This window comes from Astatotilapia calliptera, chromosome 2, assembly GCF_900246225.1.
Source record: "Astatotilapia calliptera chromosome 2, fAstCal1.2, whole genome shotgun sequence".
Taxonomy (NCBI): Eukaryota; Metazoa; Chordata; class Actinopteri; order Cichliformes; family Cichlidae; genus Astatotilapia; species Astatotilapia calliptera.
In genome coordinates, this window is record NC_039303.1 from 23,853,744 (window position 1) to 23,866,914 (window position 13,171).

A 13,171-nucleotide genomic window follows, 5' to 3' on the forward strand; every position below is an offset into this window, starting at 1 on the left:
ATTCCTACATATGATTGAAGTTTAACATTGAGGACAGAAGGGACTAAATGACTGAGTCAGTGAAAGCTTGCAAACTCAGATTTTGAGTGTTTCACATTTCCAGACAGTTGGTTAGTGTGATGACTTAGGGAACTACTAAAGTATAAAATTAAAGTTCTGGTAGAAAGGGAACACTTTTTGGTTGTTCCCATTAATATAGAGATAATGTTTATTTTTTCTGTTTTTAAAACTTTTAAAGCTTTAATAAGAACCCCATCTCACCCATGGAATAGAGCAAACTGGAGCTCTGGCACGAGAGTGTGGCTCCTGGTTACAATAAATCCATTACAGTGTAATAAACGATGATGCTGTAATATTATTATTGTATCACAGAGAATATCAATGCTAATTTGATAAGGATATGGTTGGGGGCAGATAGGTATATATATCTTTAAATCATGAGAATAAAATGATCCAAATCTTCTGTGCCGCAGTTACTATGACATAATATTTAAATATATATATATTTCAGGTGGGTGTCTGATGTTATATCAAGCTGCAATTAGTCTTTTCCTAAAGCTAATTATTTCACACCATTGGCTGGAATAATGAAAAACAAAACACGATTTGGGATTATAGTGCAGAGTCCAGATGCCTTCCAATACAGACGCTTAAAAAACACCCTGCAGTCATTTCAAGTGGAAGTCAACTAAAGACAGAAAATAAGATGTTAACATCGAGGGAGTAAGCAGCTTATTTCACACTGGATTATTCTTTTTTACCCCCCTTCTGGGCTGAATTCCAAATCCCAAGGAAAGCAGTGACACAACTGCTCTCCTAATAGATCCGCTATGTATGAAGTGCAGCTCTCATTGCAACTGTACAGTACAGACAATGTGGTTCAAGATATAAAGAGAAAAATATGCATTCACAGTAAAACCAAAAGTACAGTGTCTTTCAGAGCTAAGGTTTTACATATTAGGACGCCAGAAAAAATTATGTATTGATGATTTATTGCAATACCTTACTTGTTTTCTTTTCCATCCATTCTGTTGTAAATTTGCTGCTGTACTTGTTCTGTGGCATAACCCAGATTCATCCAAGATTTTGCTGTCAGACAGATGGTCTCACATTTTACTTCGGAATACTTTGGTATACAGAGGAGTGCATGGTCAACTCAATTAATGCAAGGTGCCCACATCCTGCAGCAGCAAAACAACCACATCATCACCCCTTCACTGTGCTGACAGTTGGTATGAGGTGTTTGTGCTGGTATGTTGTGTTTGGTTTTCACTAAACTTGGTGTTGTGAATTAAAGTCAAACATAGCTACGTAGGTCTCATCTGCTTAAGGACATTTTCCTAGAAGTATTGTGATTTGTTCAGGTGCAATTTTGCAAATCTAAGGCATGCTGCCCTGTTGGTTATCTGTTGGCTTCTTTTTGAGAGAAGAGGCTTTCTTATATTCTTTTAAAGGTGTCGTGAATAGTCTTCAGGCTTTTTGATGGTGTTTTAAAACACTGCCGTACATATCACTGTATCACATAAAAGAAACACCACAGTCATAGCAGACAACCTAGCAAAGAACAAATTTTGATTTCGTATCACTAAAAGAAAATGTCTACAAAAATGCCAGAGAGAACATAGTTTGACAGGCAAAAAATAGCACTTTCTTGCAAACTGATGATTGAAAACACGCAGATCTCACTGTGGTGTGCAGTGTGTCCTTCAAACATTTGAGGAAACTGGACAAGAGGAGGAACAAAAGATGACGTGGCAGGGCTAAAATGGTCCCAGTGGAAGGGTGATGATCAAGCAGCCATTCTTGCAAGGCTGATGTATGCAAAAATTACACAAGAACCGCACTTAAATTCAGTGGCAACAGGTGAGTGATGAACCCAAATTTGAAATTTTGGGTCCAGTGTTCCTCAGTATCTATTGAGGATGTCAGGAGAGAGGAACAGTGTAAAATACTGCCTGTGGTTTGGTGTTGGGCATCTTTTCAAAAATGATGAAATTATGAGCGCAGAAAACATGTAGGTGAATTTTCATATATTACGTTTTCATCTTTTCAATTTTGAATCTTTTTAAAGCAAAAACTTTTGTGTTCAGAAAACCAAAACATAAACTATTGTGGGTCATCTGAGCTTTGGGCATAGAGCCCAGACTGAATTTTAGATGACTCCTGGTTCGCTTGCATATTTTGCTTATCGCTGGCAAAATAACATGTATAAATAAATAAAAAATCTCAGTATGGATTCTTATATTTAATAAATTAATCATGAAAATCTGTGTAAAGGCTTTAAAAGACCAGAAAACCACACAGCTTGTTTTGGTATGATACTGATTCAATGTTATTGTCAGTTCTTATTCAAAACTGTGAGTACAGAGTGTGGTTCTCTCAGGCTGTCTAAGCAGTGTGAGAGTTTCCCCACGAGCCATTTTTTTTTCAGGATGTTTCTAATCCTCAGAGAGTCAAATTCTTAATCATTCTTTACTGATGATCAAATCTAGTCGTGGTTAGCAGTCCTTAAGGTTGCTTTGTGCTGCTTTCCCAGTCCCAAACAGAAGGGTGTCCCATGCTCTGTGAGCATTGTTTTAAGAGCATTTTAATGATACTTTTGTGAATATTCTGCTCTTCAGAGACCAGGCAGTTTACATCACAAAAGTGATAGCTTGCAAAAAAGGGATGAAAAGATTTCAACCTAACTTTAACAACAAAGACATGAAAGGCAGGAAGATGTGGGAGTACAGGGAGCGAAGATGAATAATGAATCTGGCAGTCTGTGTATACGTATATGAGTTTGAGAGGAGTGAATAAAAACAAATGTTCTGACAAAGATTGGAGACAGGACTTGAGCCAGGAGAAACCTGGAGATCAACAAGTGCGATGACAGAAGGACGATGTAAAGAGGAAAATGTTTAAAAATTGTCACAAAAGAACGTCAATAAACTACGCCTCAGGTAAAATCCAGGGAACAAGTCAAGCGCCTTGGCAAGTAGCCCTAAAAGAGCAAAAACAAAAAGTTGAATGACAATTTAATGTTCATATCTGAAGAGAGAAACAACAGAAACACTTATCCACCTCTCAAGCAGATACACCAGTCACAGGGAGACATGACAGCATGCTCAAAGCAGCGGCGTCTACGCCACATTAATTCATATGTGTTCCTCCTGGACATGGCTGCCGTCACAGTCATTTAGGAGAGATTTATCTGTGTCCCTCTCGTGGGCAGTCCTGTGACATTTCCATTTGTCACATGACAGCAAATCACTGGGCAAATGTGGGGGCAGTGACGTTTCCATTTTCTGTTGCCTCAGTGCAGATTCTGAGCTGAACATTACCTGAAACATGGTGTCGAAATGCTTATCGTTCTGATAAGCAGTGAAAAATAGAGAGAGAGCATGAGTAAAGACAGCGAGGCAAAGAGATTTAGAAGAAAGAAAAAAAGATGGTTATGTAGGTTACGCAACTGGGGTGGGAACGAAACCAAAGCGCAGACTCAAGTGTTTTGGCTGGCTGTATGATAGGAGATGATAGGGAACAGCGTGCAGACAGATGGAAAGAAAATGAAAGAAGATGCTCAAGGTTGTCAAAGGTTAACTTAAATAAACATAAGCAGAGCAAGAAGAGATAAAAGAAGTGAGTGACACATAAGTAGCAGAAGGCTGCTGTGGCAGCACAGAGCTGTCAGGTAGGTTACTGCATTTAAAATGAAAAATGAACCAAAGGGGTGGCCTAAAGGGTCACCGGTCACCGATACGAGGATTTAACGTGGAAGACTCTTGCTTTACAGAAGCACTAAATATACAGACACATAAACTGGCATGCAAGACATATGGGCATTTCAATAACTGGTCCTGGGTTGTGACAGTTATTAATAAAGCAATAAATTTTAGTGTTTAAAGCCCCTCCCTCATCCACCCCAGGATTATTAGTTCCTACCTGATATTTGCAGACCAGCAGTTTATTCAATCATGCTGCACCAACTAAAGAGGAACACACTCCTGTAATCTTCACTCTGTGGTACACTTCTAACATATTGGCATGTTTTCTTTTCCCCTTATTTGTTATGAATACATTACTAACAGTAATATGTATTAATTTTGTTTTGTGTTCATCACCCACTTCAGATGTGTAATGATTTACATATATTCGAGGTCCAGAAGGTCATTCATATGGCCTTTGGTATTCACTGGTTACCACTGGCCCTCATTAGCACTGTTAGCCACTTCTGTTACCCTGACATGAAGCCAGACATAAGTGATCAGAGGTAATCAGGTCATTAACAGGCAGGGGGAACAATGATTTTGCATGTTTATCAGTGGTAGGGGAAGTAAAAGGAGCACTCAATCACAGGTAGAAATGAACATGTACGCAGGTAGGACAAGAATGTCAGCTGGATGCTGACTAATACAAAGCTGTCTCCCACTGTGACATCACTGCTCTGGCTATAATTATTCAATAGCCCTCTAGCACACAGATAAAACATTTACATCCTCCCCCTTCAGGTGCTTCACAAATGTCTCCATTTGTCTCTTTCACTGTCAAGGAATGTGCGCACTGCGTTTCACACGATTCTCCACATGGAAGCAAATTCTACACGATTTTCTTATGTTCATTCCACAGCTCCCCTTCACCATCACTGTTTAATAAACAGATTGTTTATTTCAGACATGCAGCCATTGGAGCATGAAATTGAGAAAAAGGGAGCCTTACGCCCACAGTGTGTTACTGATTCACTAAATAACTGAGTAAAGCAAAAAATACTGCAGCAGCTTGTTACTGACCATTTACAATCATTAGTCAGTGCTGGGAAACACAGACTAGCAAAATAATTGGCTGCAGTAGGTACAAGCATCTCTGAAATCTCATAAAGTGTTGTAAACAAGTATACCCCAAAGGTTCTTGCACATATGCTGGAGATCCAGCCGTGGGTTCTCAGAGGTCAGGCTATATAATTATAGTTGGGGCTGAATCCCATAAAGTCGGCAGCGCTGGAGATGAATGACTGACCACACAGCACACAAGCAGTATTGGTATTTGAGCTGCAGTTTACATCTCTGGATGTTGACAAATCATCACCAGGATCTGCTCCTTATAGCAGCATCAAGCAGCTTTTTCATCATCAGGACTACATGTGCACTTCCTACAACAGTGGCAAAGGGCAAGCTTTATGAAGATGAAAGTAGTCAAAATTGTTACTTTTGTCTGAGCTGCATGGGTATTTCATTGAAGTTAAGTTGCAGACAGAGCCGAGAGGAAGCTAATTCGGATGATGACATTGATGCAAAGGAACGAAGTAGTTGGAGGTGAAGATGGAGAGGGCATGAGGGGATGAGACACAGTCAAGCTTTGAAGCCCAGAAGGAGGTACAGTGTCAGTGTAAATTGAGCGGTAGGAGGTAGATAGAGAGTAAGGGGCCAAAAAGAATAGGAAGAATGAGAAAAAGGGAGTGATGTAAGGGCTCAAACTAGATGCTATTCTGTGTGTGTGTGAGTATGTGAAGGGGGGGCAGAGAAAAAAAGTGCAGCGCAAATGAGTAGTACGAAGAGAGAGGGAGGGGGGGCTGCACAGAGGCTCTGCGGGGAGATCAACACAGCTGTGCAGAGAGACAGAGGGAGTTGCACAGATAGTGGAACAACCAGCAGTAAGACACAAAGGACCAAATATTAGATGCTTTAACGGTAGCCTGAAGACACACAGGGGTATATAATCAGAAGTAAACAAGAAAGTGGACCAATATCAGCCACTGGCAACACTTGGGATACAGGAAGGCAGAAGAGCACAGGAGGAAACAAAAGAGAGCTGAGAGAGAGCAGAAGAGTGACCAAGTGGAAATAAAAAGGAGGACATAAGAGCACGGCTGAGGCAGGTAAGAGTTAGAAATTTGTACGTAAGCAGTGTAAAAGAAAAAAAAGTAAACAGAAATGTTTATTTGAATGTAGATCCACATATAGGCAAGGTAGTATCTGACAATATGCTGTTGTGCAGTTCAATACATGGGAAAAGAGGATAAACCGGAAGACAGATGTGAGGACAAAGGGAAACATGCATGATGCAATGCAAAACTAACACAGCAGGCTTCAGCCTAAGCTTCAGAGCAGCCGGCGAAAAAAATGCATCCAAACAGGAGAATATGTTCACCTGACAACTACAACCTGATAACATTCTGTGCCATTTTGGCCCCTGGCGAAGGGGAATCAATAGTGTTGGTTCGCACAGTCATTTAGAATGGCACTTCAGTGTAAATAACGCATTGAAAATTAAATGCTGCTTTTCTAGACTGCTGGCAATATGGCGATATATTAGCTGCAGATTGCTTTGATGATAACTGAAGCACAATAACATGCAGGACAGATTTGCATGGTTCGGATGAAAGTATAAAGTGAAAGGACAGAAGTCTGTTACTGACAGTGAAATCAATCAGGGAAAGGAGGAGGAGGGGAAGGGTTTCCTGTGAGGATTTCTTCCTTGATGAGAGGGTTAGTTGAAGAATTCTGAAAAACAAAAAATGTGATCGAGGCCACATATATCAGCAGATCAGAGTAACTGCAATATTTAAAAAAATATTAATAAATAAAATAAATGTTAGACGTACATACATGCCTATCTAAACAAAATGTTTGTCTATGTGTGTGTATTTGTGTGTGTCTGCACGAGTGTGTGAAGGCATTGGAAACGCTACTAATATATAATATTGGAGCGAGTAATAGAGGTGGGGATCAATGCAAGTTTACAAAACATTTTAAAACTATCGTGTCAGGGTGAACGCGCAGTTATCTAACAAGAAACGAGTGAGGATGACTGCTGCGTTGCAGACTTCCACTGTGCTTTGTAGTCACATTTAGTTAGTTGCTGCCACCTTATGGTCAAACTGTGTCATCCCAATTAAATGAAAACAGCTCTTGTGTTTGTGTTTTAGTCCTCATCACATCTCTCTGACCTCTGCCAGCTGATCCAGGATGTCTGCCAACCTGTTACTCATCATCCTCCTGACCTTTACGCAGGGGTGAGTGACTCTGAGGTCAAAAAAGCACGCCCACTTGTTTGTCTCATTGTTTCTCTCATTTCCTTTTTCATTTTTCCCTGCTTTTATCAGGAGCTGTGCATTCCATAGCAACCACTGGGGTGAATGGAACGACTCCCAGCTTCTGCCAACAATACAAAAGCTCATGAAAGGCTATAACCGCTACCTCAGACCTAATTTCAATGGTATGAAGTTGCTTGAGACATTTATTTTTTAAGCTTTTTTTTTTAACTTTCTAAAAGTCGTCAGAGCTTCTGTGTCTTTCACTTAAGAGTGGACCAGTTGTACTGTTTCGCATGTGTGTCTCCTGAACAGAGGGCCCAGTGGAAATTGGAATGAGCCTTGATATCGCCAGCATTGATGCCATCTCTGAAATCAATATGGTACACCTTCTATTTTTGTCATCTGCGCGATCAAACGAGGGAGCAGGCGTCTTTATATGTTTTTTGTATCTTTTCAGGACTACACAGCGACAATCTTCCTCCGTCAGCGCTGGCGTGATGCTAGGCTGATGTTCCCCGGTAATGAGAGCGTGAGCGTGGACGGTCGCCTGGTGTCACTGCTCTGGATCCCTGACACTTTCATCCCAGACTCCAAGCGCTCCTTCCTGCACGATGTCACCGTGGAAAATCGCCTCATACGCATCTTCAGCAATGGAACTGTTCTCTATGCTCTTCGGTACATTTCTTTACCGAAGCTTTGACGCTCGCTGACAGCTGACATTTCACGCTGCTGGTCACAGACAAGAAGAAAACAAATCCAGTCAACCCCACACTGCTCTCACGTTCTATATAAAAAGAAAGGGGAAAAAATAACTAGGAGTATGACTAAAAAGCAAATGTCATCCCTCATTCATTCATCTCAGGGGTATGGCTCTGCATTCCTGTATGTTCTGCCCTTCAAACACTTAAGCCTTTGGCAGTGAAGATTTGCAGAGTTCCATATGAGTATTAAAAATCAGGCCAGGCTAATCTGTCAGCTCACACTTCCATATAACTTTTTTTTGACTAGACAGTTTGACAGATGAAAGAAAGGTCAGCTGTGTACAGTATGTTCAGTATCTTCCTTCTTCTTGAGTACCGAAACTGATTGATAGCTGGAGCCATCATCTGATTGTGTGGAGGTGATTGAATGTTGTAGAACTCGAGCAACCTGGCCTCATTTTTGCAATCCGACAACACTGTGCACATAATTCATATGTGAGACACAATGATGATACTCCAGATATAAGTCTTTGATCTCTTGGATGTTCATCAGGGGAGAAGAGTTCTTTATGTTCACTAATAATTAACATCCCCTGTTATAAATCAGCAGAGCTGCAGTCATTTCAGTTGGGTTTTTGAAGCTTGGTAATGAATGCCTGCTTTGAATGCCCAACAGCATCACGGCTACGATCGCCTGCAACATGGATCTGACTAAGTACCCTATGGATAGACAGGTGTGCACCCTTCAGCTGGAGAGCTGTGAGTATTTCACTGTGAGCTCCATTAACCATCAGTCATGTGTGTAGCTGGACATAAATCATCATCATCATCACTACTACCATTTTCATCAGCCTCTGTGTAGTGAGTATGAAACTGAAAGCCAGCTTTACACCAAGCACTTCACTAGCCAAAGGTTAACTACTCTTTGTCCTTTCAGGGGGGTATAACCTACAGGATGTGGTGTTCTACTGGACCAGAGGAAATGATTCAGTGAAGGGTTTGAACACACTGAGGCTGGCACAGTATAGTGTGGAGAGCTACTACACATCAGTGTCAGAGGCTGTGTACGAAACAGGTAACATATTTGAGCTCTCTGGATTTCCTTTGCATGTTAGGATTCATCCAATGGCAGCTGCTATTGGAGCACAAATGCACCACAGGATTGTTTAAATCTGTATTTTTTCCCTCGTTCTTTTTATGTCTCTTTATGTCCTTTGCAGGAAATTACCCCAAGCTGGTGCTGCATTTTGCACTGCGCAGAAATGTGCTCTTCTTCATCTTGGAGACGTATGTTCCCTCCATTCTGTTGGTGGTTCTGTCCTGGGTCTCTTTCTGGATCAGCCAGTCCTCTGTGCCAGCTAGGACCTGCATTGGTCAGTAGCAGACCTCACTCTTTTAGTCCAGGATTTTGGTAACTGTCCATAGAGTGACCATTTCCATATTAGAGGCTGCAGGATTTCATGTATTGGTTTTTCTTTGGTCATATGAAGTAGGGATGAGTTTTAGCATCCCACCTACTTGTAGCATAATTATAATAACAATACTTATATTATTAAATAATTGTTCTCAATATAACAACTATGATGTCTAATGTCTGAGGTTTTCTGACTCTAACCTATGAATAAAAAGGATAACTTCGACCTTAGTCACTAAATAACTCACCAAATGATCAGCAGCTGAAGACACCAATTATAGTAAAAAAGTGCACAAATACATGAATAAATAAGATAAGGGTAGCACGGCATTTACTTTGCTTACACTAATGTTTTGTAGGAGTAGCTAATGGATGATGGGCCTTCACATATAAATAACTGGACATGACTAACTTGAGCTTGTTATATAATAATATACTACAGTATATTTCTAACTAGGCAGCTCATTCTAACTCTTGACAATACTTTAAAGATGTAACTCTTATTGGGATCAACTTGAAAGAAAGGCAGACGTCATGTAAAGTGAGGTCAGAGGTCAAGTGCGACATGATGTTTAGATGAAAAATAATGTGATAATTAGAATCCCCAAAAAGAGTATCATTTTCTTAATGTTGCCAATACAAACAAAGGCAGTAGAATTTTAAGCATCACTTTGAAGATAAAAGGCATTTTATGAAAGCTTGACTTTATTTGACCTTGAAGAAGTCAGAGGTCCAAAGTAAGGTCATACAGTGGCTTGCAAAAGTATTCGGCCCCCTTGAACTTTTCCACATTTTGTCACATTACAGCCACAAACATGAATCAATTTCATTGGAATTCCACATGAAAGACCAACACAAAGTGGTGTACACGTGAGAAGTGGAACGAAAATCATACATGATTCCAAACATTTTTTACAAATAAATAATTGCAAAGTGGGGTGTGCGTAATTATTCAGCCCCCTGAGTCAGTACTTTGTAGAACCACCTTTTGCTGCAATTCCAGCTGCCAGTCTTTTAGGGTCTGTCTCTCTACCAGCTTTGCACATCTCGAGACTGAAATCCTTGCCCATTCTTCTTTGCAAAACAGCTCCAGCTCAGTCAGATTAGATGGACAGCGTTTGTGAACAGTAGTTTTCAGATCTTGCCACAGATTCTCGATTGGATTTAGATCTGGACTTTGACTGGGCCATTCTAACACATGGATATGTTTTGTTTTAAATCCTTCCATTGTTGCCCTGGCTTTATGTTTAGGGTCGTTGTCCTGCTGGAAGGTGAACCTCTGCCCCAGTCTCAAGTCTTTTGCAGACTCCAAGAGGGTTTCTTCCAAGATTGCCCTGTATTTGGCTCCATCCATCCTCCCATCAACTCTGACCAGCTTCCCTGTCCCTGCTGAAGAGAAGCACCCCCAGAGCATGATGCTGCCATATTTGACAGTGGGGATGGTGTGTTCAGAGTGATGTGCAGTGTTAGTTTTCCTCCACACATAGCGTTTTGCATTTTGGCCAAAAAGTTCCATTTTGGTCTCATCTGACCAGAGCAGCTTCTTCCACATGTTTGCTGTGTCCCCCACATGGCTTGTGGCAAACTGCAAACGGGACTTCTTATGGTTTTCTGTTAACAATGGCTTTCTTCTTGCCACTCTTCCATAAAGGCCAACTTTGTGCAGTGCACGACTAATAGTTGTCCTATGGACAGACTCCCCCACCTGAGCTGTAGATCTCTGCAGCTCGTCCACAGTCACCATGGGCCTCGTGGCTGCATTTCTGATCAGTGCTCTCCTTGTTCGGCCTGTGAGTTTAGGTGGACGGCCTTGTCTTGGTTGGTTTACAGTTGTGCCATACTCCTTCCATTTCTGAATGATCGCTTGAACAGTGCTCCGTGGGATGTTCAAGGCTTGGGAAATGTTTTTGTAGCCTAAGCCTGCTTTAAATTTCTCAATAACTTTATCCCTGACCTGTCTGGCGTGTTCTTTGGACTTCATGGTGTTGTTGCTCCCAATATTCTGTTAGACAACCTCTGAGGCCGTCACAGAGCAGCTGTATTTGTACTGACATTAGATTACACACAGGTGCACTCTATTTAGTCATTAGCACTCATCAGGCAATGTCTATGGGCAACTGACTGCACTCAGACCAAAGGGGGCTGAATAATTACGCACTCGCCACTTTGCAGTTATTTATTTGTAAAAAATGTTTGGAATCATGTATGATTTTCGTTCCACTTCTCACGTGTACACCACTTTGTATTGGTCTTTCACATGGAATTCCAACAAAATTGATTCATGCTTGTGGCTGTAATGTGACAAAATGTGGGAAAGTTCAAGGGGGCCGAATACTTTTGCAAGCCACTGTATTGATGTGATTCACTATATGTTGTCAATACAAGAAATAAGAAAGATGGTTTTAAATAACTCTATATAGCATTACACTGATGTGTTAACAATACACTTCAATTCAATTCAATTCAATTTTATTTATATAGCGCCAAATCACAACAAAAGTCGCCTCAAGGCGCTTCATAGATACACACCACACTTGTAAGATTTTTGTCCATTTTTGACCAATAAATCATTGTGTTGACCTTGGAAACTTTAAGGCAAATATTTAATTGCTTGTTAACATGACCCCACTCAAGCAAATGTGACAGACAGACAGAATAAAATCACACACACACCCAAAAACATGACCTCCTTGATGATGGTAGATACAGAAATACATCACTGATTAAGATTTCACTGAAAAAAACATCAAGTTTTCTGTTTCCACATGTTTGTTTTCAATACAATTTCCCCATACACTGAGTATTTTCTAAGATCTGGATCCTTTAGTCTCACATCTACAGCAGCAGTGATGTTGTTTGCTTGAAGAAAATAATAAAGAGAATGCATAAACAAAAAAAGCCCCTGAAAGAAGAGCAAGAGTAGTGTGGAATGGACAAACTAAATATTTGTTTGCTTGATTTAATTGCTGGGACATGCTGGAAATAAAGAAAAAAATCCCAACCCTCTGATCTGTCTGCAGGAGTGACAACAGTGCTGACGATGACAACTCTGATGATGGGTGCCCGCACTTCCCTGCCCAATGCCAACTGTTTTATAAAGGCCATAGATGTTTATTTGGGCATCTGTTTCACCTTCATTTTTGGCGCACTGTTGGAGTATGCCTGCGCTCATTTTTACACCATGCAGCACCAGACCATTGAGGATTTATATCGGGTGAGACACATAACCATGACACAGATAAAAATGGAAAGATTCTCTGTTACTGTAAACATCAATCCATCGGTTTATCTGCCCATGTAACAGGACCTTCTGAGGGAGCTCAGCGAGTCTAATGGAAATGGCTCTATCCCCATCGTCAACTCCAGCCAGCCAAATCAGTCCGTGGAGATCGGCTCCACCGCAGAGGACTCCACGGAGCAGTCAGCGAACAGCGACACCAAGAACCACACAGGAACAAAAGAGAAGGCGCCAAATCAGGGCTGCGGCTTGTCGTCAGTGAGAGACGCATCACGTAAGGCGGCATCTGTCTTCATTGTGGAAAATCCACACAACATTGATCGCTATGCCCGCACAGTTTTCCCCACAGCATTCCTCTTTGTCAATATCCTGTACTGGCTTTATTATCTCTTTCTGTAAGTGCTCATTCCAAGCCGTGGAAAGTTTAATTTCACCAACCTGAAGCTGCTCTACCTCCTCATTTAAGATCCAACACCAGTCGCCATGGTCTGAATACGAACGGACCTGACACAGCTTATTTATTGGATGGCGAAAAATCAATTGGTCAGGACTACGCTCTGCAACAAGGGCCGTTATTGATTGTGTGCAAAGAGTTGGCTCCCAGCACATCAGCATGTAAGCATGGTAATGCAAAGCCTGTATTGTCTACTGACCAATCCATAGATCAAATGAGGAAGAGTTTAGAATGAATAGGATGCTGAACAGCACCACACAGTTGGTTGCTATGCATTGTTTGCATGAGACCATATACTGTATGATTATGTTTCGCCGTACAATGTGAAATTAAAAGCCTACATCAGTGACTG

At 41.1% G+C, this 13,171-nt stretch overlaps 1 protein-coding gene across 1 annotated transcript; it reads left to right on the forward strand.

Moving 5' to 3' along the window:
* Positions 1 to 5,559: 5,559 nt before the first annotated feature.
* On the forward strand, positions 5,560 to 13,168 carry gabrp (gamma-aminobutyric acid type A receptor subunit pi). Its single transcript, XM_026188981.1, has 10 exons — positions 5,560 to 5,854; positions 6,905 to 6,991; positions 7,082 to 7,194; positions 7,325 to 7,392; positions 7,470 to 7,687; positions 8,390 to 8,472; positions 8,651 to 8,788; positions 8,934 to 9,086; positions 12,148 to 12,341; positions 12,432 to 13,168. Exons 2-10 carry the CDS (start codon positions 6,945 to 6,947, stop codon positions 12,762 to 12,764), a joined length of 1,347 nt encoding a protein of 448 aa, XP_026044766.1. The 5' UTR covers positions 5,560 to 5,854; positions 6,905 to 6,944; the 3' UTR covers positions 12,765 to 13,168.
* Positions 13,169 to 13,171: the final 3 nt, after the last annotated feature.

What these genes read in the sequence shown, in the direction of transcription:
- gabrp (XM_026188981.1), top strand. Translation starts at nt 6,945, where the DNA reads ATGTCTGCCAACCTGTTACTCATCATCCTCCTGACCTTTACGCAGGG. An exon ending in CACCCTTCAGCTGGAGAGCT is followed by an intron (nt 8,473 to 8,650) that starts GTGAGTATTTCA and finishes TTGTCCTTTCAG; the next exon opens with GGGGGTATAACCTACAGGAT. An exon ending in CCATTGAGGATTTATATCGG is followed by an intron (nt 12,342 to 12,431) that starts GTGAGACACATA and finishes CCCATGTAACAG; the next exon opens with GACCTTCTGAGGGAGCTCAG.